This window comes from Pyrenophora tritici-repentis, chromosome 1 (genome assembly GCF_003171515.1).
Source record: "Pyrenophora tritici-repentis strain M4 chromosome 1, whole genome shotgun sequence".
NCBI lineage: Eukaryota > Fungi > Ascomycota > Dothideomycetes > Pleosporales > Pleosporaceae > Pyrenophora > Pyrenophora tritici-repentis.
The window spans coordinates 9602946-9630328 of NC_089390.1; the positions used below are offsets into that span (position 1 = coordinate 9602946).

Consider the following 27383-nt stretch of genomic DNA (forward strand, 5'->3'; position numbering starts at 1 on the left):
GATTACTTGACTACTACAAAGAGATTAAGCTACATACAAATTACCAAAACTCAGTGTTCCACTCTAGTATGTTGTAATCTCCTACAAGCTGCTCATCTGAAAGCTTAGCCTCGCTACAGTTGTACGGTTTATAACCAGCTCGCACCCATGACCTTACTAATTGAAGAGCTGCGAGTAGCTCACTGCCCAGAGCACGTCGTTTAGGTTCAAGAAGGTCGCCAAGCTCACTGAAGAGGCGCTCACAGTCGCTGCTTGATGCTGGGATAGTCATGATATCGATTGCAAACTGCGCTAAATGCGGGTATTTCGGCAGTAGTTGTATCCAGTATTGGACAGGATTTCCATCTGCGTTGTACTGCTCCTGCGTCCACTGCGGCTCTTGTGTTTTCCAGCGCTCAAACTCGTCAAGTGGAGCCTCTCGGTCATTGTTGCGGCTAAGTATAGCAATAATTGCCTCGTCTATGTTGTTGCTACTCGGCGCAGTTGTATACCGCTGGCGTGCTCGTTGAGGTTTGTATGCCGCCCAAAGCTGTTGGAACGACGCGTTGGCACTAGTAAGCCAATCAGCTTTGTCTGCCCACGCCACATCGCAGTAGTTCTTGTAGTACGGGTGTAGGCAAACAGCGGCGTAGTAAGCGGGCGAGTCGTCGAGCTTGTTGTAGTAGTCGTTGGCTTTGCTCCACGCGGCGCGGAGGTTGACGTTGAGGTGATCCTCTGGAGCCTCGGCATGAGCGTTGAAGTCGACGTGCTCGAACGGGCGCGCCCGGGCCTCAAGCTTGCTGAGTACGTACTCAAAAACGGGTATAACCTCATAGATTGCGCCGTATTTGCCATCCTTAGAGCGTCCCTCGAGGCGTTTTGTGGCGTACTTGAGCGGCTCTAAGCAGTCCTGGTACTCTGCAATCACCGCCCAGTCAGCAGCTCGGAGCCCAGTTGATCTCATCCAGTTTGGGGCGTCGGGCCGCTTATTATTCCGCTGCGCAGCGTGCGCATCTTCAAGGATAACCCTATTGATATGATGCTCAGCGTACAAGTTATACGCGGCTTGAAGCTTGGTAGCGCGCTCAAAAGCAGCATAGTATGAGTTCCAGCGAGTGACGACAGGCTTGACTGGCTCGAGTACTTTGAGACGCCCTTCAGCAGGCAGGTTGTTGTTGGCAAGGCGCTGGTAGCCACGAAAAAGCTCGTACTGTTGCGGCGTTTTGATATAGTTGATGACGTCAACTAGCACTCCAATAGGGCCATCTTTCCGCCACTCTCGCATATACTGCTCCTCGGTATTGTACTGCTCTTGAGTGTTGCCGTAGGCGTCTTTGTTGGTGCCAAATATAATAGCCTGGCCGATGAGGTTAAGCGTGTGACAACTGCAGCGGAGGCGCCGGTGAGCGGACTCAAATTCGTACTCGCGCGCGAGCGCGGCGATCGCAGTGTCGTTGTTGGTAGCGTTGTCGAGTACAAAATAGCCTAATCGGTCGCTTGTTATTCCGTATGCTGAGAGCGTCGTCGAGATAGCTTTGGCAATAGCCTCACCGGTGTGGGCGCCAGCGAGCTCAGGCAGATCGATTGGTAAGTCTCGTATTATTCCAGCTGCGTCGGCAAAGTGAGCGACTACTCCAAAGAAGCCACGTTTACCACCCTTTGTTGTCCAGCCATCAAAGCTTACGTGTATTTTGCTTACTGAGCCTGACAGGGTGTCGATAACTTGCGGTCGTATAGACCGGAACAACCTCATCACAAAGGTAGAAACGCTGGTATTACTTACCCACAACGCTGCCTCTGCCTCTGGGTTGGCAAATCTCATCATCTCTCTAAAATCAGGCGTCGTAAGTTCGCTGAGCGGGTGGTTTCGGTTAACAAGCCACATGACAGTGGCTGTTCGAAAGCCCTCTACGTCGAAGTTTCCAAACGCGTTAGCAGTGTTTTGTTGTACGTCTAAACCAGCGTCAAAAGCTTGCCGCAACGACAGCTGGCCTCGAGCTCTCTGCGCTAACTTTGGGCCATCTTTCGTAAGGTTGTGGCCAGGCTTTGGTTGGCTGAGATGGGTGGCTGCTGAGGTTGTAGCCTGAGTAATGTTAAACAAACCACCACGGCCAGCGTCGATAGTTTTGTGTACATGGCAGTACTTGCACACAAACCAGATTCGAGATGTAGCATGGCGCTCAACAACGCGGTAGCCATACTGAAAGATCCAACTTTTTGGGCGCTTAGAACGCGCCAATGGCTTGATAAAATCAGGTAAACGTGCCCAGTCAATGCCGTCAAAGTTCTCAACTAGTGCGCTGTTTGTCTCATCCTGACCACCCTCTCCAGCCTCAGTTGTAGCCACCGTGCCAGCTCGGCTGCCCTCGGTGGGCGCGACAATCTCAGCCTCCGCCTGCGACTCTAAGAACTGCAACTCGAAGGTAGGTATTGGCGGCGAGGCGTTAGCCTGGCTTGCGGCAGCTAGGGTTTTGCGAGGTGATCGACGCTGAGGTCTAGGCTTAGATGCAGGCTTAGATGCAGGCTCAGGTGAAGCCTCAGGAGTTGAGGCGACGTTGTTGGTGGCAGCGGCTACTTTCGTACGTTTGCTCCGAGCAGAAGTTTGTGGTAGGCGACGTTTGGCCATATTGGGGGTATCAGGGCAGTATAAATCACTGGAAAACGCGTTGCTATAGGGGATACTGCATTGCGATAGGCTTCTAGACAGGCGTACGTCGAGATTGGAGCAATGCGCTAGACTAAGGCTAACGTTATTTGATAGCCGCTTAGCCTGTTTGGGACTCAACCGAGGCAACTGCAACACTTCAAAACCATCGCGACATCTACCGTACAGCAGTTTTAGCACCCTCATCACAGTAACGCTAAAACAACCAAGTAAACCAAGTAAGCCAAGCAAGCAAAGTATCTTGACTTGACTTGCTTGCTTAGCTGCCCAGCTCTTACTTGACTTGCTTGCTTGGTTTAAACCAAGCAAGTCAAGCAAGTAATCCAAGTCAACTTGCTTTTTGGAAAGTCTGCTTGTACGAGTGCCTCGTTAAGCTTGGAACAACGAAGGAGAAGCGTCTTATGATCGACATCATGGCGCTGCGTCAATCATATGAGCGTCGCGAGATCACTGAGATCCGCTGGATCAATGGTGACGATAATCCTGCTGACGCCTTCACGAAGGCATCGCCAAACCGCGCTCTTGAACGCTTTATTGACGGCAACAAGCTGACAGTCCGAGTAGATGGATGGGTGCAGAGGCCGACAAGCTTTGATGTTTGATGCTACACACACTGTCACTACCGATACAAGCAGAGTTACTAGCTATCCAGAAAGAAAAGACTTCCAATGTCGAATCGTGAGTATCGGTAGAGACGTCGGCTGCTTGACACTTCGGCCCGACTTCGGCCCACCTTGCGCAGAGCTTAGGTGTACCTTCGTAGCAGCTATGTTCGTAGAAGATCAATACCAATACCAGTCACCAGAAGAACCTCGTTGTTGTTATTCACCCGTACGATCGTACAAGGCCTACCAACAGATTAATATATTAGTCTACTTGCTTAAGGAGGAGAACATGTTATAATAAATCGGCACTGTAGGATCACAGATATCAACGATATCTCAGCCACGTGATCGGCCGCACGGATCTCGGTCACGCGAGCAGGCGCACTGACCGCGGCGTCCGAGCAGCGCTCAGACCAGACCTCCTATATCTAGCTCTTCCATAGTTCTCCTTCACAATCAATCAGAACTATCACCAAACAGAATGCATTCCTAGTTATCGTTATTTCCCTTTACGCACTTAGTGCAAAGCCAACCAACAGGCACACTATTAGACGTAGGTGCATTATTACCCGTACAGATGCGTTCGAGCCTAGGAGCACCACAACCAGCCTTCGGCCAGTCTAGATTCAGAATCAGCTTACTTGGAATCCGATTTAGGTATTACGCTGTGTTAGGCTGTGTAGCTGCTTCAACATGCGGTCTCGCTTAAACCTCTCTTCTATTGGCTAAGATACTTACTATCTCTACATCAGCCTCAAATACTCAGCTAACGTTCATGGCTTCTTTCAGCTTTGTATCCTTTTTCTGCCATCACTGCTCCTCCTTTCGTGTTATCTGCTTCGGACTGGGCTGTAGCATAATGCACTACGGGTACTACGTAAGTAAATAACTAATGCTCAGCTTCAGCTGTAACGCATGAAGGGTGGGACATCCACCAAAGCCTAGCGTTAAGCTCTGAGTTCGTCTTACAATAAAGTGGGAAAATAACTCGTTGATTAATTTCGGAAAAGATTCGAATCTTTTACTTTTACTATCAGTTCCAAACACTTTACGACTTGTATAAGCGTACCTCTATCTCAATCGTCAGCAATGCTATTCAATTTCACGGAATACAAGGAAAGATGCTCCCAGATGTCACTAGAAGAGCTGAGACGCGAATGGAATCACTACACACGCCTTATCACTGGCTCGGCCACTTCAACGACCTTATCCGGACTTGCAGCACTTCCCACTGCGGGCATCAGTTTAATCGGGGTTATAATTGGATCGACAGGCATCTACAATGCTCAAAAGAAACGTGCTATTATCGACTACTATCTTGCTCGTTACGAGGAGCAGCACAAAACTCGTAAGCGAGACGTGATAGGATCAATGGCCTTTAGCGGCACTCTGGGAGTGGCAACGCTCGGTATCGGATCGATGGGCGCTGAGGCAGCGCTGACAGAAGGCATATGCCACGGGATCTTTGCACAGACAGCTGAGACGGAAGTAAAAGTTGTCACTCACGTCATTGCAGATGGAGTTGGTCTGGCTATTGAGCATAAATATCATAACGACTTGAAGGCGAAAGCAGAGAAAAATGCTTAGTTTTAGAGGGTAGATAATTGAATGAAAAGTGCTGTGTATGTTGTATCGGAATGTTAGTGCTGGATAATGGTCCTAACTGTTACGGTTAATGTACTGTCACGACATTGTCACATAATCGCTGGACGGTCGCGTGTGTATTAGGTCGGTTTAGGTCGCCTATGTGTATGTTCTTTCGACTAGATAGTATTGAAGCGCGGTATTCCCTTAACTAGGTAGATTTACGTTGGTTACCTAACCTTACTGTCTACTCTTCTCGCGGTTCATGCCGCGACACTAAACACTAATTATTAGGATAGGAATGCTTCGGGGGTCGTCCGGCCCTTAAGTTGATTTTCGCGGCATAAGTGAGTTGTCGCTGAACTGGAGTAAGCATTATGTTAATACGGTATTGAGATCGATAGCTAGCATAAGAGTTGTATGTAACTAAGTAGTATTGTACTGTACTAAACGAAGTTGAACACAATAATTGTTACGGTTATCGAGCGATCACGACACTAACACATGATTGCTGGACGGTCTGTGTTAGGTTGGTTTCGGTTTTAGGTCATGTATATATACTCTCTTCTCGCTAGGTAGCAACTCAGCGCAGTTTTCCCTCGTCTAGATAGCCCTATGTTGTCGTTCAACCTGACTATCTACTTTCCTTGCGGTCTATACCGCGATGGTTATGAGCCCGGAAGCCTTTAGTTGATCGCTGCGTTCATCAATTACTATACAGCCTATTCGATTGACTGTAGATTGTTAACGTAGCTGACAGCTAGTTGACAAGGCCTATATCGCTCGTTCTAACATGATCCATGGGCGAGCGGCGCACACGGGCGAGCGGCGCACCCCACCAACTTTACTCACCTTACTGATCTTAATCTACAATGGCTCAACGCAGCGCTACTCAATTACTATCAAATGAAGCAGATATTCAGCTTGCTATCTCATCTATTAATGCGCACCAGATCCAAGGTACCCGTACTGCTGCAGTAGTCTACAACGTAGCCGAAACAACGCTCCGCCGCCGACGCGCTGGTATACCTGCCCGACGCGATTGCCCGCCCAACTCAAGGAAGCTTACCCAGAGAGAAGAGGAGGTGATTATCAGCTATATACTTCAGCTAGATCTGCGTGGATTTGCGCCTACCTACACAGCTGTACGTGATATGGCTGATAAGCTGCTGGCTGCGCGTGGTGGAGAGCAGGTTGGAGTCAACTGGCCATCTACCTTTGTTAAGCGTACAGACAGTCTTCGGACGTGTTTCAACCAAGCGTACGATAGGCAGAGAGCTCTTTGTGAGGATGCAACATTAATAAAGAGGTGGTTTAAGCTTATAGAAGAGACAAAGGCGAAGTACGGCATCTGCGATAAGGACGTCTACAACTTTAATAAAGCTAGCTTTATAATAGGCAAGATTATAACTTAGCTTATTGTAACAGCGTTAGAAAGGAGAAGCAGGCTAAAGGCTATCTAGCTAGGCAATTGTGAGTAGGTAACGTTGATCGCTGCGATCAACGCAGCCGGCTGGTTAGTCCTACCGTTCCTCATCTTCGCTGGCTAGTACCACCTATTAGCCTAGTATGAGGAAGCTAAGATCCCACGCGACTAGGCGATCGCAGTCAGCGACAATAGCTAGACGAATAATGAGCTTAGAGTTAAGTGGCTAAAGCACTTCAACGCTCACACGCAGGCTCGTAGTATAGACGCGCGTCGCCTGCTTATTATTAATAGCTATAAGAGCCACCAATCTCTAGAGTTCTAGGAGCTCTGCAAGGAGAACAATATCTATACGCTCTGTATGCCTCCTTACTCATCTCACCTACTCTAGCCACTTGATGTTGGCTGCTTCTCGCTATTAAAGCGCGCGTACAGCCGTGAGGTGGAGAGCCTCATGCGCAACCACATCAACCACATCACCAAGCTAGAGTTTCTGCCAGCGTTCAAGGCAGCATTTGATCAAGCGTTCACGCCAGCCAATATCTGCTCAGCCTTCCGCGGCGCAGGCCTTGTTCCTCTACAACCAGAGGCTGTTCTATCAAAGGTAGATGTACAACTGCGTACACCTACTCCTCCAGCAGCTCTGCCAGAGGCTCCCTGGGTAGCTCAAACGCCGAGCAACGTACGTGAGCTTGAGGCTCAGTCAAGCCTAATACGTGAGCGCGTGCGCCAGCACAAGAGCTCATCACCAGCTTCAATTATTATGGCGATTGACCAGCTAAAGAAGGGCGCCGAGGTGATGATGCTCTCTGCTGAGCTGATGCGCGATCGGATCTCTAGTCTTGAGAAGGCCAACAGCGCAGCCTCAGAGCGTAGGCGGCGCTCTAAAAGGCGTATACAGAAGCATGGAGTACTCACAAAGGGAGCTGGAGAGGATATACTGGCTCAAAATGAGGCTGACCAGCAGATTGCTCATGAAGAGCGTCAAGGAGGAGCGCGATCAGGCCTTAGCCAGCGGGCTCAAAGGCGCTGCACTAGGTGCAAGGAGACTGGGCACTACTCGCGCACATGCAAGACTGATACTATTAATATAGAGTAATCTACTGTATTAATATCTAGCAATAATATTATCGCGTTGTTGAGATGCATCGCTTTAAAGTTGCAAAAGTTGGTGGGGTGCGCCGCTCGCCCGTGTGCGCCGCTCGCCCATGGATCATGTTACGTCAAGATAGAGTAACATGTTTTACCGAGGCTGACCACCCAACGCGCGGGACGGCTCAACGCGCGGCCGAACACCAGAACTGATGAAGGTGGAGAAAACGTGCGTGAACTTGTTGTATTGGAGCTACGGGAGAAGGGAGAATATCTATGGTGCGCGCACGGAGCAGCTGACTAATCAGTGCCTGGCCAATCAGAGCACGGGAAGCCTGATTCACCGTGAGTACTAGTGAAGGCTCTCACCGCGTCTCGACACTTGTTGTGTTGTTCGTGCTGTACTCTTAGAAGCAGCAGCAGGGTCTATTTACATGATGTATCTATGAGGTGCTCAATAAAGTGAGGAAGCAGCACCAGACCACCAACACGTGATCTGCTTCTCCTTATAACTGTCACAAATATACTAACTTTCTCATTCGCATTCAAGCAAAAAATGGAATAGGACAGATACCGAGGCAAAAAAAAATATCAAAAACATACAACAGCGGGGATTCGCCAGTGGTCACCCACCTGACTACTAATCCGCCGGTACACCGCTTGAGTACCGCTGAGCGAACGGGAAGCACTATTGTCGATGTCCTATGGTCGTATGTGAAAAAACTGCGGGTTGCTAGCCTTATCACCGAAGGTAGAGATAGAGGTGGAATACAAAATGGCAAAAACATACAACAGCGGGGATTCGCCAGTGGTTACCCACCTAACTAGACTCCTCTTTGCGAAAACGTCTAAGTATAACCTTAGGGTTAGATAGGTGTATCCTAGTAGCTTTAAAGGACTTTCTGATAGCTTAATGCTTAAAAGTAGCACTCCAGGCACGTCAAAAGAGTGGCAAAAAGTCTCCTTTTACTACTAGGAGAAGCCCCTAGCTTCTATAAAGGTAGGATAAAAGCTTAGTTAAGTAGCTAGTCGAGAGAGGCTTAAACATCCCAACATTAAGCGGCTGAAGCGTATAGGTTAAATAAGGAGGAAACACAGCTAATAGGATCTTGTGTTTGTTGCAATACTCAATAAAATCCATGGTTAGGTGGGATGAGTGGCCATCCAGGAGTAGTAGTCGGTACCCAGTTCGAGCGTACCGTCCGGTCTCTCTCTCAAACACCTCCTTAAGCCAGGCAAGCCCTATATTGTTCGTCGTCCAGCCAGAGGGAGATGAGCTAACGAAGACTAAGTGCTTTTCTAGGTTAATTGCGTCTATCCAGCTTACTTGTAGAGCTCTGGCATCTAACTAAAAGATAAGAGATAGAGAAAGAGCTGTACTATCTGAACAAATACAGGCGAGGACTGTCACCTACTCTCGAGAACCGTCTTGAACAGCAGCTGTAACCCCTTCTCGATCGTATATCTCCTTGTCGAAGACTCTCTTTAATCTTCTAGTTACCCTAATTATAAAGCCCTTCTCATCTATATTAAAGATGTGGGACTCTATCTAGACAACCGTCTATCATTCAAATCACATGTGTCTATACGTGCAAGCCAAGCTAGACAAGCTTTCTACAGACTAGGAAGACTAGCGAACATTGAACTCGGCCTATCAACACATGCTATCCGGCAACTATATCTAGCATGTGTAACCAGCGTGTCAGACTACGGAGCGCAAATCTACTGGCAAAACCAATTATACGCCACATCAATACTACAATCACTACATAACCTAGCATGCCGGAAGATTCTAGGAGTGTTTAGAACCGCACCAGCCGTTCCAACAAGCATAGAAGCTAGCCTACCGCCACCAGCAATTAGACTCAACACAACTATCTAGAACTACGCAAGAAGAGCAAACCTGCTCGCTAGTACCCACCCGATTGCTAATGCAATAACCTGGATACAATTAACAAACCCCCAACAAACAAAAAAGCTAGACCAACACTAACAGCTATAAGCTATTACTAATTCAATTCCTAAAAACAACAAAAGAGATACAGAACAGACTATCCCATACCAGTTTAGACCATAGGATACGCCTAACTACAAAGTAACAATCTCACAAAAACGCAAGGAAGAGGAAGCAATTGAGCATAAGGCCTATATTAAAACAAGGCTAGATAACTGCACTACAATCTACTCAGACGCCTCGCAAATAAAAGATAGAAATAGTGTCAGCCTGGCACCTCAGTTCACCTTAGACTCCGCAACAATCAATTCAATCCGGTCACTCTCCTAGACCCACTTACCTATCTAGGTAGGGCTTAAACTCCTATAGGTAACTACTAGGCTTAAAGCGGTAATCAATCAATCCAATCTGAACCTTCTAGGACCCACTTAATTGATTGTTGCGGACTGTGGTTCACCTGGTACACTGTGAACTGTATCTCACGTGACTCCTCGTCACCTGCTTACTCATCTCGGTTGTGTATATAATCGCTCTATGTAGCTCTCTCAATACAACAACCTTCTTCCTCTCTTCTGCCCTGTCCTACATCCGACAAATAGTATAGGTGTTGGCATCGTAGCCTACAACTCAACCCAGCAAGAGGTCTACTCAGAAAAGACTAATATAGGGGAATACTAGCTAGTTTACAACGGTGAACTAGAAGGTATTACTCTAGCTTTTGAATACGCAGCAAAGACAGCTACAAGAGATCAAGAATTTGAGATCTACGCAGACAACTAGGCAGCAATCTATAGGCTCAAAAACCTATTAGATAACCTAGGGCACAGACATGTCAACAATCCGTTCAGTCAGTTTGCAACCCTTGGCTTGAATTGAACTGCAAGAAGCAGGCCGAAAAATCTTAACAAACTGATTGAATTGTCTTCTAGCAAGGCTCGAACTGAACTGATTAGGTAACTTATTTAAACTGATTACTTTTTTACATACAAATCAGTCTTCGCTATCGTGCCAATCCCCTAAGTTATACATGCCATCAATTGCCTCGTCGCTAAGTAGAGACTCTGCAGTCTCTCCTTCAACACCAAAGCCGGCCCGCAACCAAGCGCGTACTGACTGTATTGCTACCAGCAATTGTGACGAGATCTTCCTCCTTTTTAGCCGCAAAAGATCGCTAAGCTCACTAAACATACGCTCACAGTCACAGCTGGAGGCGGGTATAGAGAGGACTTCGAGCGCGAGGCGCGTAAGGTTGGGGTAGTCGCGGCGGCGTGAGAGCCAATAAGTGATTGGATTGTCGACAGAGGGGACCTAGGGCTCAAGTTTCCAGCGCGTGTACTCATCTAAATCGTTAGAAACTCTAACGCCTTAATGAGGCTCTATCATGGACGCGATAGCGTCGTTGAGGTCGTTGTTTACACGCGCCCGAGGTGCTGCTGGCGCTGGCGGCGGCGCTGGGTTGTCCTTGTACGTGCCCTAAAGCGCCTGGAACGCCGACTGCGCTGCTGCCAACCACTCTGGTTTATCCCTCTACGCGTTGTCGCAGTAGTGTTTGTACGCTGGATAGAGAGAGGTAGCAGCATAGTAGGTGGGGGAGTCATCAAGCTTAATGTAGTACTCGTTTGCCTTCGCCCAAGCAGCGCGGAGGTTGATAGCAATATGGTCCTCTGGCGCGCTAGGTTCGTCGTAATTAACGCCGCTGTAGGACTCTACGCGCTCCTCATAGCTAGATAAGATGGTCTCGAAGACAGGGATCACCTTAGCAAGTAAGCCAAATCGCTTGTAGGTACCGCGACCTTTAAGGCGCTTTGTTGCTAACTTCAGCGGTCGTAGTATCGCGAGATACTCGTTGACAGTCTGCTAATTAGCCGCAGTAAGACCACCTAAGCGCATCCAACGCTGCGCGTCAGGCTCTTTGTTTCCGCTCGCAGCGGCGTAGGCGTCCGCGTTAGTGGTGTTAGTAACATAGAGTTGACAGTAAGCGTTAACTACAGACTGCAGCGTAACTGCGCGCTCAAAGCAGCTAAAGTATGAGTTCTAGCGCGTAACAACAGGCTTAACGACCTTAAGAATCTTACGATCTTTAGCGGACAAGTCAGCGTTTGCGCGGTGTTGGAAATTAATAAAAAGCTTATGCTGCTGTGGTGTTTTAATGTAGTTGATAACGTCAAGCAGCACGCCGAGGGGACCATCTTTACGCCACTCTCTCATAAACCTCACCTCGTCGCTAAGCTCCTTAGGCGCATTGTCATACGCCTGCTGATTGTTACCCCAAAGGAGCGTCTGCCCAATAAGGTTGAGTGTATGGGGACCGCAGCGGAGGCGGCGGTGGACTAGCAAGAAGTCGTAAATCTCTGCAACTACAGCAATAGCGGTGTCGTTGTTAGCCGCGTTGTTAAGTACAAAGTAACCTAACTTAGCGCTATCAACACTAAACTGCCGCAACGTTTAGTTAACAACCTCAGCTATCCTTACGCCTGTATAGGCACCTGTAAGCTGAGGAAGCGCAATAGGCAGATCTGTAAGCCCGCCTAATGAGCTCACAAAGTGCGCAACAACGCCTAAGAAGCCTCACTTGCCTCCTTGCATTGTCCACCCGTCAAAGCTTATGTGTATCTTACTTAGCGCGTTAGACAGCTCAACAGTAATACGGGGTTGCAGGTAGTTGTAGAGACGCATAACGTACCTTGAGACACTGTTGTGGCTTGTCTATAGCGTAGTTACTACCTCTAGGTTGGCTGCCTCTAACATAGCTCGAAACTCCGGGCGCTTAAACTTAGATAGTGAGTAGTTGCCTTCGACAAGCTAAGTGACTGCCTTAAAGCGAAACAGCTGTACGTCAAAGCTAGTGAGGGCGTTGTGTACATCCTAAGGCACCTTGCCGCCTGCCTTGTAGTATGAGCGTAGGGTGTGTTCCGTTGTACTTACTGCTAGAGCCGCAGGTTTTTTAGGGTTGTAGATCTAGTAGGTGGTGTTAAGGTGACGCGCTGCTGTCGACGGCGAGGTAGTAGTGTCGTAGATGCCGCTGCAGGCTTTGTGATACCAAAGATGGCAGATTTTGCACACAAAATAGACCTTGCTGCTGAGCTAAGGGGCAGTAGAGTTGATGCGATAACCGTACGCATAGATCCAGCTTTTCTTATACTTCTGCGGCATAAGCGGTGCCCTGTAACTAGGCAGCCTTAGCTAGATAATATTATCGAAGTTGTCAGCAAATCGCGTGTCAAATCCTGCCGCCAGCGCCTGCCCTACTGTGCTGTTTTTATTAGCTGAAGCAACTGTAGGAGCGCGCGAGGCGGCGGTAGGTGCAACAATAGCCTCCTCTAGCTGCGATTCACGCAGCTCAAGCTCGAACGCGTTATCCTTAGATAGCGATTGACTCCCTTGCTAGCTAGTAGCAAGCAGCGCGCGTGGGGAGGACAGACGCATTAGCGCAGGCGTTGATAATGTAGGTGGTGTTTGACGCGCTGGCGTTGTTGGTGCAGCTACCCGCGCGCGCTTTGTTAGACGAATTTCTGGCGTTGCAAAGTCAAGCTGGGCTTGCCTGACCTTTTTAGTAAGTTTAGTCGTACGCTTAGGGTGCGTCATGGCGGCGTTAGGGGACAAATAGAGGGAAAATTATGGGTTGCTCGTATCTACAGACGCGCTTACTACGGTAGTCAGCGTTCCTACAAAAAGACGCTTATAAATCAGGTATTACAACACGAAATTTTTTTAGCTTTAGAAGATTCTTCAGCAAATGTTAAGCCCTATTAGGCACCCTAAAACTTCAATACAATCAGGCCTTTCAGGCCGTTCAATCAGGCCTTCACCCTCGGCTTGAACGGCCTGCAAAATTTGGGAGGTCTGGCTTGAATTGAACGGACTGATCACGTGTCAGGCCGAACAATCCGTTAACGGGAAACTGACGGATTGTTGACATGTCTGATCTGCAGAACCTCGTGTAGTCCCTTGTCGGGGTTCTCTGTGCGGGTGCGAGCGAAGGTTGTAGTCGTCCAGTCTGTGTAGTAGTGCTGGTGATGGACGTCATGGTCGAAGTGGTTTTTGATTGCCATGTACGCATCAGCAAAGCTGTCATCTCTCTCTACAACCTGTATGTAGAATGTCTCTGCACGCCCGGTAAGGATACGGGGAAACACTGCGTGAAACTGCTCTTCTTGGATATCTACCTGCCAGCAGATGCTGAAGAAGATCTTGATCTTATCGTCTAGGAGATCGTACGCATTCCCTGTATACTTGTTGCTATTGTCCCATAGCTTAGAGAACTGCGTGATCGTATTAGCGTCGAGTCGATCGTTGCGGGACCATCGCGGCGGTAGCGTCTTGTACGGGTCGTATGGTAGTTCGGGTGGTCTGTTAGGGACGCGGTTCGTTGGCTGTTGCGGAAATGGCGTGACTTCGCGATATGCAGTCGCTGGCGGCCGTGTCTGTAGTTGCGCACGCCCTTGTTGCGGCTGCGCGGCCTGCTCCCACAGTTGTCGATGCTGAGGCCCTTCCAGCGTACCGCTCATGTGTAGCGGCTGTTGTGGCTCTATTGTTTGGGAACGGCTCTGGACGCCTTGTCTCACTCTATACTGCTCTTGTTGCTCGCCCTGCGACGGTCGTTGTAATTGCGACGGCTGTGGTACTTGCGGTGGCTGTTGTAATTGCGGCGGTTGTTGTAATTGCGGCGGTTGTTGTACTTGCGGTGGTTGTTGTACAGCTAGATAGACTGTGTGCTGAGTGTCCTGTTGGCGTTTATTGCTCTGCTGGCGCTGGTACGCTTCGGACTGTTGGTCGAATTTCATGGCTCGAAACTCTGCTGGTTCCCATTCAAGAGTATTCTCTATACCTAGAATGTTGTAGAGAGAGTCCGCCACCCTGGCGTGATTGTTGCCAGTGTATACTCCCCGGTGTCGTAGCACACTCTTAAGAGACCTTAGTGTACCACGCTTAACCTTGCTAAATAGCTCCTTCGTCCATCCTTCAAAGTCCCATTTGTAGTCAATGAAGAGGTCATCGTCCCAGGCCATTGACACATTGTAGTCGTGGATAGCTTTAGCGACCCACGTTGTTGCGTGTGTCTCATTTGCGTTCGCCGGTGCGGGTACGCCCCAGAGAGCTGTATTGATGACCTTGAGTGCAACTGTGTATGGACAGTTTTCCATAAGTTGTTCCGCGGTAAATTTGGCCCATGGTGAGTCTGAGAGGTGTTCTGATTGCTTATTCTGTAGTTGATTCTGAGCTTTAGCAGAGTCTACAGAGCTTATTTCGCTTTAGTTATCCGCTATCTTGCTAGCGGGTGTTGACGCGTTGTCGGTGTTGTTGTCTCGCTGGTTGGTCGTGCCAGCGCTTGTTGTTGTACGTGATCGGATCGTCCGGAGACGCTCGTACGGTTGAGTTGTATTGCGTTGCTGACGCGCTCTGTGTTCGCGGATTAAGCTAAACCAGCAGCTGTAGAGGGAGGTTAAGAGTGCTTTGTGTTATCTCTGCCTCGCTCTGTTCTTAGCACAGAATCTTCTCCCGGGAGTATAACGTCGTGCGTCAGGGAGTTCGTCGAAGATGCGGTCTGTCTCTTCTACCTTGCTGTCTGTGATCGCCTTAAGCAATCACTGATCAGTGTTGGAAGGTCTATAGCACTAGTGCTGAAAGGAAATGACGATAACTAGGAGTGCATTCTGTTCGGTGATGGTGATTGATTTATTACGAATACAGCTGCTACGAAGGTATACCTAAGCTCTGCGCAAGGTGGGCCGAAGTCGGGCCGAAGTGTCCAGCAGCCGACGTCTCTACCGATACTCACGATCCGACAGTTAGAGTCTTTTAAAGTTGTAAATAAAGTAATACTTTCTTACCTCTTTTAAAAAGAGGTTTAACAATTGGATTTAAGACCTCTCGTATATATCTTGTATTTGTAAAGCTTCTCGGTTCTTGTGGCGTTCTAGTTATAACGTACCTCACGGGTGGGCTGGCCACACGGGTGGGCTGGCCACCTTTGCCAAGCCCCCACCAAAACTACGACTATACACAATAGTATAGCACCGTCCAGGACTGTTATAGAGAATCGTAATAGGCTATTCTACTTAGAATCTATCACTGCTTCTTGCCTACATGTGCGCGCATTGTGCCCAGCCTTACCGCAGCGTCCACAGCGCCTTTGAGTTGGCTCGCTGCCCTCAGCGCGCGCGCTCTTCTTCGCCTTCTTCCCATCACTACGCGCTGCAAACTCCTTCAAGGTAGTTAAGCGCAGGCCCTCTTCAGCCGTAAGAGTACCCTCAGCCTGTATACGCTTTCTCTTGCGCGCTTTACGGCGTGAGGCGGCCTCATTAGCTGCCTGAAGCTCCTTGACTTGGTTGCTCATCAACACTAAGGAATGCGCCATCATCTCCGCGCCTTTAGCAAGCTTTTCAACTGCCTTAACTATGTGGGTAGGTGAGCTATTAACGTGCCTTTGAATCCTCTCTCGAATCAGCGTCGATTGCGACCCAAATTCTAGGGTATTGCTTGGGGTTTTAGACACCCAGGGCGCGACGTCGGTAGTAGGTGGTGTAGGCGTACGCAGGCGGACATCAAGCTTCGATATCACCGCCTCTGGGTTAAGTGGGACCAAGCCAGCACCTCGAAAGGCTCCCTAGATATTGCTTTTAGTAATCGCGTCCTTAAAAGCACCTATAAAGCAGGGCAGGAACTTAAGTTTAGTGATGTGGTTGATCTTGTTGCGCATCAGGTTCTCAGCTTGGCGCCCGTACGCCTTCTTAAGCGGCGAGAAACAACCTACGTCAAGAGGCTGCAGGAGATGCGACGAGTGAGGAGGCATACAGAGAGTGATAATCTTGTTCTCCTTGCAGTACTGCTGGAATTCGAGCGAGTTGTGGCTCTCGTGGCCATCAATAACGAGCAGACGATAGCTTCCCACAGTCCTCCTCTTTGTGTGCGCATCAAAGTGCTTTAACCACTCAAGACTAAGCGTATTTGTTGTCCAGCCGTTCTCAGAGACTGCAATAACCCAATCGTAAGGTAGATTATCCTCCTTATACCACGCAGAGAGGTGGTTCTTGCCTTGGAAGATAATAAAGGGTGGGATTGCCCACCCTATCGCGTTGACGCCCTGGATCATAGTGGTCCACTCCCGATTACCCTGCTGAACGCTCTTTAGCTGTCCTCGACGCTTGGAGCCTGTAACAACTGCGCCTGTTGATATTATGCCTATCAGGAAGCTAGCCTCGTCAAAATTGTAGGTATCTTTATCTAGGATGCCGTACTTCGCCTTCGTGTTCTCCACCAGCCTAAACTAGTCCCTAATAACCTAAGGATCCTCGCACAGAGCTCTCTTGTAGTCGTACTTGCGATTAAACTTGACTTTAAGCTTAGGTCTGCGCCTAACGAACGTACTGGCCTAGTTTACGCCAACCTGGCCTAGATGACGCTCAGCGCGCAAAGAATTGGCCATATTAGCCACAGCAGCGAGCCGGGGAGGAAATCCTTGCGCGTCAAGGTCAAGTATATACTGAACAATTACATCCTCCTCTGTCTTAAGCAGCTTCATTGATTTAGGCGTGCAATCGCGTATAAACGTCGTTCCAGCGCGTCTGGTGCTTAGCGTAGATCTAGGAATCCTGTATATCCTTGCAGCGCGTCTTTGAGATAGTGTCGCGTCGCGTTCGATAGCCTGCAGCGCAAGCTGTAATCTGCTCTCTTGAAGAGCTGGTAGCTCGTCCTGTTGTTGTTGCATCGCGATGTAAAGTGAGGTAGGATGGTTTTTGGTGGGGGCTTGGCAAAGGTGGCCAGCCCACCCGTGAGGTTGTTACGAACCTGTGGGAAGGGGCACGGCGGTTAAGTTAAGGAGCGTCGGCGGGATAGCTGACCCCTCCATATGTGACACGGGAACTTAATCACGTGACCTCCTCGGCTTGGCATGCACGAGGAAAGGTCTTGGCACACTCCTCGTACATACGCCACCGAGGAGTACTCCTCGCGCGTCAGCCACCGAGGAATCCTCGGACTCCTCTGAGCGAGGACAGCGAGCACCATAGGTATATAGCATTAGGCAATGAGCTTCTATAGCTCATTGTGTTCAACTTCGAAATCTAAGGATTAGTACTTGATTCTCAACTCCCCGTATATTACATCGATCTACCAATCGTGCTATACACCCTCGTGTCCATCGCATCACTCTATCCCCGAGAACCAACCCAAGATCATCTTCGGACGACCTTCACAGAGGTACGTTAATTTTTTTTCAGAACTTTTTATACGCTCACTAAAAAGTTGTAGCTGCATTAAACTAGGATATTTTTTATCTCTATATTTACTGCTACTTATCTTCTCCTAAGTGCTTACTAAGCAGATATATTAGGACGCTCACCTCAAGATAGACTCCGCAACAATCAATTCAATCCGGTCACTCTCCTAGACCCACTTACCTATCTAGGTAGGGCTTAAACTCCTATAGGTAACTACTAGGCTTAAAGCGGTAATCAATCAATCCAATCTGAACCTTCTAGGACCCACTTAATTGATTGTTGCGGACTGTGCCTCAAGAGGAAGTTTGTCAGATATTCACTCTTATCTGGAATACTGATGAAATGGGTAATGATCGTGATGATATTGATTATTGATTGTGTTTTTGGTTCTGTCTACGGTTGTGGGCACACCTGGGGGGTGCCAAGCCTTCCTGTGATCCGATTGGCTCTCTCAGATGCCGGGTCGCGCTAGTCTAACCCAGCGTCTGTACGCTCTCATCTTCAACAGTGCTATTATCTGACAAAGTTCTTAGCTTTCCAAAACACTAAAAATTATAGTTCTAGCTAGTCTAGTTGTCTAGATATATAGCTTTAAAAAAGGTAGCTTTTTTAATGTTGTTTTCTTTTTGTCACCCTACTGTATGTATTCCCAACCTAAGACATCTCTTATTTGCAAAAAGACTAACTATCTCGTCCAGTTCACTACGTCGCCCAGTTCCTGCCCTGGCATAGGTACTTTGTGCATCTCTACGAGACACAAATCAACAACTGTGGCTACACCGGGCCAATGGTGTAAATTCTCGCCTACTCCATATGCAGACTTAAACAAACCCGGCTAACACGGACCTTGCAGCTACTGGGACTAGACACTCGACGTAGCAGACGTCCCCAACTCGGAGATATTCGATGCCGACCACGGCTTTGGCGGTATTGTGGTTTTCGAAATACCTTGAGCCGCCTGGATCTGGTTAGCTTGGTGCCCAAGAACATCAACTCCCATAGTAATTTGTTAGTAAATTAATGCAGCAGCCGTTTCCCACCTCCAGAAGCCCATGAAGCTAGTCCTGTACTCTAAATCGTTCGTGTATAGCGTTTTGTTTGTGTGGAGCTTGTTGCGAGCTCAATCTAGCTGCTGTTGGGATGCCGCCCAAGCGCCAGCGTAAGCCGAAGCAGCCATTCGATCAAGGCGTTAACCCGTCCTCCCAGAAGCGTAGAGCGCCAGCAACTAGACAAAATCCTACCCATTTAACGCCTAAACGTGTCCGCCGTGAGGCGCTGCCGTCGCCTCCAGCGACTGCCCCGCCGCGCCGTCAAAGCCCGTTGTCCGAGCCTGAGCTGCAAGCCACCCAAACAGCTGCCTCCGCGCAAGCTGAAGATATCGTTGGCGAGGATGAGGATACTTTCGAGGATGGAGATGGCGATCCGCTGCCTGAGGATGAGGATGAGATCGCTGCTAAGGGCGCTGCCGGTAGTGTTGAGGATGAGGGAGAGCCAGCGTACCGACGTCAAGAAGGCACTCCATGGCTGCCTCGCTCATCGCAAGCGCTAGAGGATGAGGTTAATCCTGTACTGCGCGTTAGGTGGAGGGCTTGCCTTGGTGGTGATATGGAGAAACACTTTATTCCTGAAGCTGCCGATAGCGAGCACGGCGTACGGCTGTACTCGCTGCATTTCGACGACCTATGGCAGTGGGTAGATGACGTTGTTGCAGAATTACGGCCAAAAAGAGCGAAGATCTCATCTGTTTGCACTGTTGTTTACCCAGCTAAGCAGGCCAAACGCGAGCGCGCGATAAAGCGATTGCGGCGAGGTGTTGATGCAACGTGGAATAGCTTTCAGCGCCTTGTTGTAGAGGTTGATAACTATGTCAGCGAGCCAGTAAACGTCGATTTCGAGCTCATCTTGGCTGAAATTCCAGGGAGCAGCAGCCGTTGCCAACGGTTGTCGACGGTCCTCGTCGACGCACCGCAACGGTGATTCAAGAGGAGGGGCTTGCTGGTGTAATAGCAGCTGAACAAGCAGGTAGCGGGCATGCTATTGCTATCCGGGATAGATGGCGCTGTACAGATACCCATTGCGAGAACTATCCTTATTGCTGCTGGATGGCGCCAACAGCGAGGCAGCCAGCGCGCTTCGAAGATCACCTCTTTGTCAACGGCAACATTATCTCCATGTGGGCAAGAGCAATTACAGCGAGAAGGGCAACGTACGATGAGCCATCTGATGATGTACGGCTTGCAATTTTGAGAGCAAAGGACCTGCGGGTGCATGAGAAAACGCGCAAGTTGCGGGCGGCTGGAGATGGCGACGATGATATCAAAAGCTTAACAAAACTGCTCATCGTTGGACAGCTTGAGCGGATGAACAGGCAACCTCAACAGGAGTCTAACTTGCAGGCAGCTGCACCAACGATAACAAGAGCTGAGGTATCTAGTGCATCTCAGTGGGCGCCTATCCGATATGATCATGAGCAGGAGATTAACGAGCATACTAGTAATTTCTTTAACTACCTTAAGTTAAAATTTCCTACAGTTGGAGAGGACATTAACGAGCTTTATAAGACTCTTGTTATTGACGGAGCTATGGATATCAACCTCTTGATGCAGCCATCTGGTGATATCTTGAAGTTGTGGACGCAGCATTTCAAGCAGCCTCCTGGCTGGTTTTTCACGCTACAAAACACTGCAAAAGAATGGCAAGCTGGGTACCAGGGTCTCACAGATCGTAACTGGAGACGAGTCGAACGTTGTAAGAAAAGAGAAGAGATTGCGCGCAAGAAATTGGTGGTTGAACCGTCTAGCAGTGTTGTGGAGGATGATGGCGAGAATGCTTGAAGCTTAGTGGCCTGAGCGTTTTTGGTGACAGCGGCCCGTGCCCGCTATAGTGTTGAGGTTTTTCAGGCGTTTCAAATGCGCTGCAACAATAGTCTATTTGGATAGCCCTATGTACAACACTACAACGTTATGCGATTATAACAGGTTAACTTCCTAAGATAGTTCTATATGTATAGAAATAGCTCTTATTTTTTTAGAATTATTAAATCGCTTTTGTGGGTTGCGCATTAAGGTGTAATCGTTCGCATTTGTATGGTATCATCTACCTATAGAAACGTACTGTGGCATCCATTTAAAAGCACAATTAATAGGGATAGCCACACCTATGGAACCAGCTTCTGCAGTTAATATTACAGCACACCAGCTGCGCTGCATACTCAAGAAAGACCCAAAGTCAATGAAGTTCTCCGCTTGCGCTGAATTCCTTTTCATCCACCCCTTGAGCTGCTTAAAGCTCTTCTCGATGGGGTTGAAATCTGGTGAGTATGGCGGCAGATACTCAAGGAGTACTCCAGCACTTTGGCAAAGCACCCGTACACGCTCTGATCGATGGATGGAGGCGTTATCAAGCACGATTACTGAGGCTGGCCCTGGGTGAGGATTGCAGAACGGCAGCACTTGAAACTCTAAGAAGTCTTCTAGGATCTCAGATGTAATCGCGCCTTGAAAGATCTTATAGCTTATGTAGCCATCTATCGTCATGGCTGGCAGCAGCGACCACCGTTCTGATCGCCTGAAGCTGTGTGATAGCTCCACCGGCTCCCCGATTGGAGACCAGCCATACTTGCGGTCGCCCGTACGCTCATTGCAGGCGCTCTCGTCCAACGCAACGATCTGCTCCGCCTTATAGTGTTGCGCCATCCTGGCAAGATAGAGGCGGCGGAGTGGCTCACTCTGCTCCTTTGCCCGCTTTGTTGCAAGCTTGCGAGACCATCTCATCTTCTCTAGCTCTCGGTAAACGCTCGCAAGGCTTATCCTAACGTCGTACTCGTCGTACAAGAAGTCCCTCATCTCATCCATGTATGCGCCCGGTGAGCCATTGAGGTATGCCTGAAGGCCTTCGCGCTGAGCTTGCCGGAGTATAGATGGCCGCCCAAGTCGAACGCAGCGCGGCGGATAAGGCACGCCCCAAAACTCTAAGCTCAACCTCAGCTTTGCTACTGTGTTACGGCTCGCACCTGTAGCTCTAGAGATGGCTCGATCACTTTCGCAGGCAGCAATTCGGTCGAGGATAGCCTGGAGAACAGCGGGCTGCAAGCGGTGGCCGGTGCCTGGCATCGCGATGAGATGGGCTCGAGAAAATTGCAACACCAAAAACGCGAGTCAGTAGAGGCGATCGCAGCAAACAATGAACTTCAAATACGTTGTGGGTGTTAGAAAGCGTGGCTGCATCGATTTACTAACAAATTACTATAGGAGTTGATGTTCTTGGCCACCAAGCCAACCAGATCCAGGTGGCTCAAGGTATTTCGAGAAACACCCATAACGGCGGCAACAAGACAGAAACAACAACCGACGCGCATAGCAGGACATGGAAGTGTCTCACTGATGGTCCATTCAAGGACATACGCCCCGCCTACATCATGACCGAGTACGCGCCGCACTGCTTGTCTCGCGACTTCTTCGACGGTGACACTCGTTGTAACGGGCTAGAGCCCGGATGCTATGGTGATCCTCGGTGGAACCCTCGGAGCCTCCTCGGCACTTTAGATGCTTCGAGAAGCTACGCGAACAACAAGCCAAACGTATATAGATGTCGTTGCACCGCAGATAGCCTTCTTCTTCATCGAATACAATCCTGTTACCAGGCACCGGCATACTTTGCGCAGCCCCTTACAAGCGCTCGTGAGGTACTTCTTGGAAACCGAGTTCTTTAAGAGTGCTTGTGAACTCTTTCTGCTAGAGGAGCGGGGATATACGTAGTCCATACAATGCCTTGTTAAGCTTAAGTATAGTACCTAGCTTATAATAGCTGCGTGGCATTCTTATATATACTTCTCGGTCTATTATCGCATGCACGAAGGCGTTTGCCACGTCGTACTGTTTAAGCTCTAGGTATCACGGGGCCAAACAGCAGTCGCAAGGTAAGAACGTAGTTGTAGTGTAAAGGTCTATGTACAAGAGCACGGGGAGGATATGTACCGTAGGGTAGCAGGCGCTAGGCCAAGATAGGGATGGGGGCACGTGACCTACAGAGCGCCGAGTTGGTGCTGTGACAGTACCCCCCTTCTAAACGACCATTGGTCTCCAATGGTCCCAGAAAAGAAAAAACAAAGTCTATGCTGCGCATATGCTTGGGGACCTTTACCCATCGCGGTGGTCCAGGCTTGTTCGGGTTTGCGGCGTGGTATCGGAGCAGGACCTCGTCTTAGCCCTCAAGATCCTTCGCTGGCTGCCAGCTTGCTGGGTGGTACTTCCATTTAATTAGGTATTGTAGGCCACCTTTTTTGCGGCTGTCAAGAATTGCGTCAAACAGCCAGCGTTCTTCGACTTCTTGTGTCTCGTCGTCGCGTAGTAGGATCCGTCCTCTCAGGTTACGGGATTCGGCTTTGTTAATTGCGTCTTGTCCGGGTAGGCCGCGGGCATTAGTGTATAGTCGTAGAAGCGAATAATAGAAGACAGGGAAGATTTTCATAGTGCTAGGCAGTTCAACCAGGCATGCTCGGGGGTACACTTTTAGGATCTTAAAGGGACCGGCGACCTTATCATCACCTTTCTTCATAGGTCGGTTAGTCTTCATGTGCCTAGTGTCGACCTATACTTTTTGTCCGATCTTGTATACGGGCGCATCTTCGCGATAGACGTTAGCGTAATATTCGTATTTATCGATAGACTGCTAGGCTAAGGCCTTAAGTTGCGTGATGATGCGCTTAAATCTGTCCGCCACCGCGTTAGCGCGATAAAATTGCTGTTTCTGTGCCATGCTTAGGTTTAGAGGTGCTGGCTTCGAAGGCTTAATACCAAGTTGCGGGTTGTATCCGTAGTTTGCGAAGAATAGAGAGACACCTGTAGTCTCTAAGATAACGTTATTCATTACAAATTCCGCTAGTGGGAGCCACTAAACCTAGTCATCTTGGTGGAAGTTTATAAACGCGCGCAGGTAGGCCTCAATGCCACTGTTGACGCGCTCGGTCTAGCCATCTATTTCGGGGTAGAAGGAAGACGAGTGTTTTAATGTAACACCTAAGCGTTGTGAGAGCTAGGTCTAGAACTCTAAGACGAATTGCGTGCCTCTGTAGGACACGATGTTGTCTAGGCAACCGTGAAGACAGTATACCCGCAAAACAAATGCGTCGGCGAGCTCATCAGCACTAAGAGATGTGACTAGAATTAGGTGTCGCATCTTGGTAAGTCTGCAGACTACCACGAGGAGATGCTGGTAAGTACGGCTGTACCATGTAGACTTAGGTAGCGGTGTGATGTAGTCTACAGAGACGTCTAACCACGCACGGTACGGAAGTGGCAAAGGTTGTAGGAATCCCTGTAGGGCGAGCCGTGATGCCTTGGAGCGAACACAGAGGTTACAGGCCTTAACGTATTGCTCGATATCCCAGGACATCCCGGGCCACCACCATGTGCGAGTGATGAGATCGAGCGTTTTGACGCGGCCAGGGTGCCCGGCTAGGCCAGAGGAGTGCGCGCGGTAGACTATCTAGGAGCGTAGTTCATCGTCGGCTAGTGCGTAGAGTCTGTCGCGATAGAACAGCTTGCCATTGTGGACCTTGCAGTCCATTATAGGGACGCGGACCTGCTTTCGCAAATTCTTCGGCTATCTTATAATAGTAGGGTCTTATATGGCGGTAATGAGTTGCTGGGCGACGTCGTTACGTTCGTAGGCTCTAGTGGTGACATCGTCAATTAGCTCGCCGTGTGCGGGGGTGATAAGTTCGATAGGGGCGGCACGAAGGTCGCTATCGGCCATCATATCGTGAAGGGCTGCTAGGTCGAATCGTTCGGGCGGAAGGAGCGTGCGGTGTCTATTCTTAAGTCTTTCGTCACTCTAGTTGGCCATGTCTGGTCGATCACCTGGTTTCCTGCTAAGGGCGTCTGGTCGGATGGCGCGGGCTCCGGGCCTATAGATGATCTAGAAATTAAACTAGGAGAGGAACTCAGACCAGCGTACTTGTCTCTAACTAAGCACTTTAGTTGTCGTGAAGTACTCGAGGTTCTTGTGGTCCGTAAGGATTTCCGTTAGAAGGTCTGTTCCTTGGAGCTCAGGTCGCCACTCCTCCATCGCTTTAATAATGGCGAGCAGTTCTTTATCGTAGATCTCGTAGTTGCATTCAGTTGCCGAGTGCCTAGAGGAGAAGTACGCTACTAGACGGAGTATGCCGTCGTCGTAGTACTAGGAGAGGACTCCACTAGAGGCCTAGTCAGAGGCGTCTGTTTCGAGTACGGTTCTTCTTCTGTAGTCGTAGGTGGCCAGGATTAGTGCTGTAGAGAAAGCATGCTTAAGTTAGAGGAAGGCATCGTTCTACGTCTGTTCCTATTCCCATAGTTTGTCCTTGCGCATTAGGTCGTTGAGTGGTTTGCAGATGCTAGAGAAGTTGCGGATAAAGCGTCTGTAGAAGTTGGCGAAGCCAATAAACCTCTGTAGGTCTTTAAGGCAAGGTGGGGGGAGCTAGCTCTAGATAGCCTTCACCTTTTCTAGGTCCATTTGTATACCGGTGGGAGTGACGATAATGCCCAGATACTTAGTTTCCGTGACCTCGAACTCACACTTGTTGATGTCGATCTGTAGTCTAGCGTCGAGCAGTCTTCCAACCACAGTGCGGACGTGTTCGCGGTGCTCCTTCTTATTCTTTGAGTAGATAAGGACGTCGTCTAGGTATGCGGTGCAAATGCGATCGAGTAGGTCATGCAGGGTGTGGTTAATGTAGTTCTGGAATAAGGCTGGTGCATTGCAGAGGCCAAATGGCATAACAAGGGATTCGTAGAGACCAAACCGTGTGATGAAAGCAGTCTTCCATTCGTGTCCTTCGGCAATGCGAAGCTTATTGAAGGCTGCAATAATGTCGAGCTTAGTATAGACCTTAGCGTCGCAGAGGGCGTCTAGGGTCTCGCGAATAAGAGGCAGGGGATACCGGTTTTTAATAGTGACGTTGTTGAGGCCGCGGTAGTCCTGGCAGATGCGCACTCCCCCGCTAGGCTTAGAAGCCAGAAGCAGAGGGGCTGCGCTTCGTGATCGGGATTCACGAATGAAGCCCTTGCCGAGGTTGTCGTCCAACCACTTGCGAACGACGAGGAGTTCCTTTGGTGACAGCGGACGGTTCTTTTCGTAGGGTGGTTCGTGGCCAGGTTTGATATCGATAACGTGGTCCCATAGTCGTCGCGGGGGAAGCTTATTAGCTTCCCCAGGAAGGAACGCTACGTACATGTCTTTAAGCCAGTCAGGAAGCTTAGCAATAATTTCCTGCGTGGTGAGCTCGGGCTTAATTCTGAGGTATTTCTCAATGTCTTCTTCCGAGAGGCGGTGTAGGTGTAGTGGGCTAAAGCATTCGTCCACGAAATCGTGGAGCTGGCGTGGGAGGACTGTCTTCCAGTACTCCGGTGTCCCTTCCTACTTAATTACAGATTCGAATGCCCTTTTAGGGATGTCCAGTTCCTTGGTCTGTGCGTTGGCGAAGGCTCGGTCGAGCTCGTTCCATGTAACCTTAGTCATGGTTACACCTTCTTGCTTGCAGAATTGGACGAACCCTGTAGCAAGTGTGTACTTAATGTCCTCCTCCTCGAAGTTGATTGTGGGTTGGCGTAGAGGGGTATAGGAGGGCGGGATAGGGACGCTAAGAGGAGGGAGGACTCCTTTCGCAGGTGGTTTTGCCTTATGCCTCTGTCCTGCATGTGCTTGAATAGGTCTTGGAGAGCGTTTTTAGCTAGGGATCATGCGGGCGCGGACCTCGGGCCCTCCGTTGGCGGCGCTGGCGTCGTAGGTTTGGTAATGGGGGCGTCCGGGGGTAAGAGTCTGAGGGACATACAGCTCTTGATCTGCTGGTGTCTGCAGGGTTTGCTTCTTGGTACATTCCTCTACGGAAGGTGCTTGGTAATTAGTCGAGGCATATGGCAATTGTAGTGGCAAATCTGCTGTGCAGCCCTCCTTAGATGGCATCTGGTAGTTCGAGGTCCTGTGTGGTTCCTCCTCTTCTAGATCCTCTTTGATTGTCAGTAGTCTTGACTTAACAGCGCATTTTGTGGCTGTCCTGGCCGCCATTGTCTGCGGACGGTTGCGTAGTCCTGGGGCTGTGATGACTACACTAGAAGGGTTGCAATAGCCTGTACATCTCCATTTGTCGAACTTTAGTTGCATGTTTGCCCAATCAATAGAGGGGTTATGTTTTTGTAGCTAAGGGAGTCCTAGGATTACCGGTGTGTTGGCAGCGAGTCGTGTGATAAAGAACAGGCCGTATTCGTTATAGCCTGAGATGGACATCGGGAGGATAGTGTATTCTGTGATTGTGTCTGATGCGATACCATCTGCGAGCCTAAGCTCACGAGGTCTTGGTAGTAGGTACGTCGTCAGGCCGTGTTGTTGTGCAAATGTCCGGTCGAGAAACGCATGTCCGGAGCATCCACTATCAATTAGGGTGGGTATGGGAAGGGTCTGGTGCGCGAGGAAGAGATCAAGTTGAACCATAAGCGATTTGCTATTTACTAAGCGAAGTTGAATAGGGTTATGGTCCCATATCGCCGAACAAATCCATTTATCATAGTCACTGTCCTTAATCTCTATCTTCCTCCTCTGCTCGCGACGCTGGGCAGAGGACACTAGTTTCCCTGGCTCTGGGGGGTGTTGGTCCTAGAGACGCTCTGGCTAGGGGTGATTGAGGAGCTGGGTGTCAAGGGCGTAGGGCTGTGGACGCTACCGTACTCAATGAAGCCACCCATAGCGCGGTTTTGCATAGGTAGAGAGCTGTAGCTAGGGTGGCCGCCAGAGTGCTGTGGGAAACCGTTGAACTAGAGGGAGCTGGGTGGTGTGCGAGGATGTCTATTCTGGAGGTGGGGTTTTTGGCTGAACTGAGTCTGGTAGT

General features: G+C 49.4%; 14 protein-coding genes across 14 annotated transcripts; 5 read left to right on the plus strand and 9 right to left on the minus strand.

The window, feature by feature from the left end:
* Window positions 1-40: 40 nt before the first annotated feature.
* PtrM4_037070 (uncharacterized protein) lies at window positions 41-2605 on the minus strand (the record flags this gene model as incomplete). The annotated part of the gene is made up of 2 exons (XM_066104188.1): window positions 41-2442; window positions 2563-2605. The coding sequence occupies 2 exons, from the start codon at window positions 2603-2605 to the stop codon at window positions 41-43; spliced, it is 2445 nt and encodes an 814-aa protein (XP_065966390.1).
* Window positions 2606-3057: 452 nt separating this feature from the next.
* On the plus strand, window positions 3058-3326 carry PtrM4_037080 (uncharacterized protein; the record flags this gene model as incomplete). Its single annotated transcript, XM_066104189.1, has 2 exons — window positions 3058-3240; window positions 3297-3326. 2 exons carry the CDS (start codon window positions 3058-3060, stop codon window positions 3324-3326), a joined length of 213 nt encoding a protein of 70 aa, XP_065966391.1.
* Window positions 3327-4380: 1054 nt separating this feature from the next.
* PtrM4_037090 (uncharacterized protein) lies at window positions 4381-4836 on the plus strand (the record flags this gene model as incomplete). The annotated part of the gene is made up of 1 exon (XM_001939495.1): window positions 4381-4836. The coding sequence occupies one exon, from the start codon at window positions 4381-4383 to the stop codon at window positions 4834-4836; it is 456 nt and encodes a 151-aa protein (XP_001939530.1).
* An 869-nt stretch (window positions 4837-5705) lies between these two features.
* Window positions 5706-6248, plus strand: PtrM4_037100 (uncharacterized protein; the record flags this gene model as incomplete). The annotated part of the gene is made up of 1 exon (XM_066104190.1): window positions 5706-6248. The coding sequence occupies one exon, from the start codon at window positions 5706-5708 to the stop codon at window positions 6246-6248; it is 543 nt and encodes a 180-aa protein (XP_065966392.1).
* A 465-nt stretch (window positions 6249-6713) lies between these two features.
* Window positions 6714-7358, plus strand: PtrM4_037110 (uncharacterized protein; the record flags this gene model as incomplete). The annotated part of the gene is made up of 1 exon (XM_066104191.1): window positions 6714-7358. The coding sequence occupies one exon, from the start codon at window positions 6714-6716 to the stop codon at window positions 7356-7358; it is 645 nt and encodes a 214-aa protein (XP_065966393.1).
* Window positions 7359-10832: 3474 nt separating this feature from the next.
* On the minus strand, window positions 10833-11981 carry PtrM4_037120 (uncharacterized protein; the record flags this gene model as incomplete). Its single annotated transcript, XM_066104192.1, has 3 exons — window positions 10833-11159; window positions 11367-11713; window positions 11924-11981. 3 exons carry the CDS (start codon window positions 11979-11981, stop codon window positions 10833-10835), a joined length of 732 nt encoding a protein of 243 aa, XP_065966394.1.
* Window positions 11982-13195: 1214 nt separating this feature from the next.
* PtrM4_037130 (Med15 multi-domain protein) lies at window positions 13196-14449 on the minus strand (the record flags this gene model as incomplete). Its single annotated transcript, XM_066104193.1, has 1 exon — window positions 13196-14449. The coding sequence occupies one exon, from the start codon at window positions 14447-14449 to the stop codon at window positions 13196-13198; it is 1254 nt and encodes a 417-aa protein (XP_065966395.1).
* Window positions 14450-15912: 1463 nt separating this feature from the next.
* PtrM4_037140 (uncharacterized protein) lies at window positions 15913-16398 on the minus strand (the record flags this gene model as incomplete). Its single annotated transcript, XM_066104194.1, has 1 exon — window positions 15913-16398. One exon carries the CDS (start codon window positions 16396-16398, stop codon window positions 15913-15915), a length of 486 nt encoding a protein of 161 aa, XP_065966396.1.
* Window positions 16399-18664: 2266 nt separating this feature from the next.
* On the plus strand, window positions 18665-20358 carry PtrM4_037150 (uncharacterized protein; the record flags this gene model as incomplete). Its single annotated transcript, XM_066104195.1, has 2 exons — window positions 18665-19497; window positions 19551-20358. The coding sequence occupies 2 exons, from the start codon at window positions 18665-18667 to the stop codon at window positions 20356-20358; spliced, it is 1641 nt and encodes a 546-aa protein (XP_065966397.1).
* Window positions 20359-20616: 258 nt separating this feature from the next.
* Window positions 20617-21636, minus strand: PtrM4_037160 (DDE-3 multi-domain protein; the record flags this gene model as incomplete). The annotated part of the gene is made up of 2 exons (XM_066104196.1): window positions 20617-20624; window positions 20736-21636. 2 exons carry the CDS (start codon window positions 21634-21636, stop codon window positions 20617-20619), a joined length of 909 nt encoding a protein of 302 aa, XP_065966398.1.
* A 1090-nt stretch (window positions 21637-22726) lies between these two features.
* On the minus strand, window positions 22727-23098 carry PtrM4_037170 (uncharacterized protein; the record flags this gene model as incomplete). Its single annotated transcript, XM_066104197.1, has 1 exon — window positions 22727-23098. The coding sequence occupies one exon, from the start codon at window positions 23096-23098 to the stop codon at window positions 22727-22729; it is 372 nt and encodes a 123-aa protein (XP_065966399.1).
* A 1050-nt stretch (window positions 23099-24148) lies between these two features.
* On the minus strand, window positions 24149-24592 carry PtrM4_037180 (uncharacterized protein; the record flags this gene model as incomplete). The annotated part of the gene is made up of 2 exons (XM_066104198.1): window positions 24149-24335; window positions 24519-24592. The coding sequence occupies 2 exons, from the start codon at window positions 24590-24592 to the stop codon at window positions 24149-24151; spliced, it is 261 nt and encodes an 86-aa protein (XP_065966400.1).
* Window positions 24593-24985: 393 nt separating this feature from the next.
* PtrM4_037190 (uncharacterized protein) lies at window positions 24986-26020 on the minus strand (the record flags this gene model as incomplete). The annotated part of the gene is made up of 2 exons (XM_066104199.1): window positions 24986-25876; window positions 25931-26020. The coding sequence occupies 2 exons, from the start codon at window positions 26018-26020 to the stop codon at window positions 24986-24988; spliced, it is 981 nt and encodes a 326-aa protein (XP_065966401.1).
* Window positions 26021-26227: 207 nt separating this feature from the next.
* Window positions 26228-26662, minus strand: PtrM4_037200 (uncharacterized protein; the record flags this gene model as incomplete). The annotated part of the gene is made up of 1 exon (XM_066104200.1): window positions 26228-26662. The coding sequence occupies one exon, from the start codon at window positions 26660-26662 to the stop codon at window positions 26228-26230; it is 435 nt and encodes a 144-aa protein (XP_065966402.1).
* Window positions 26663-27383: the final 721 nt, after the last annotated feature.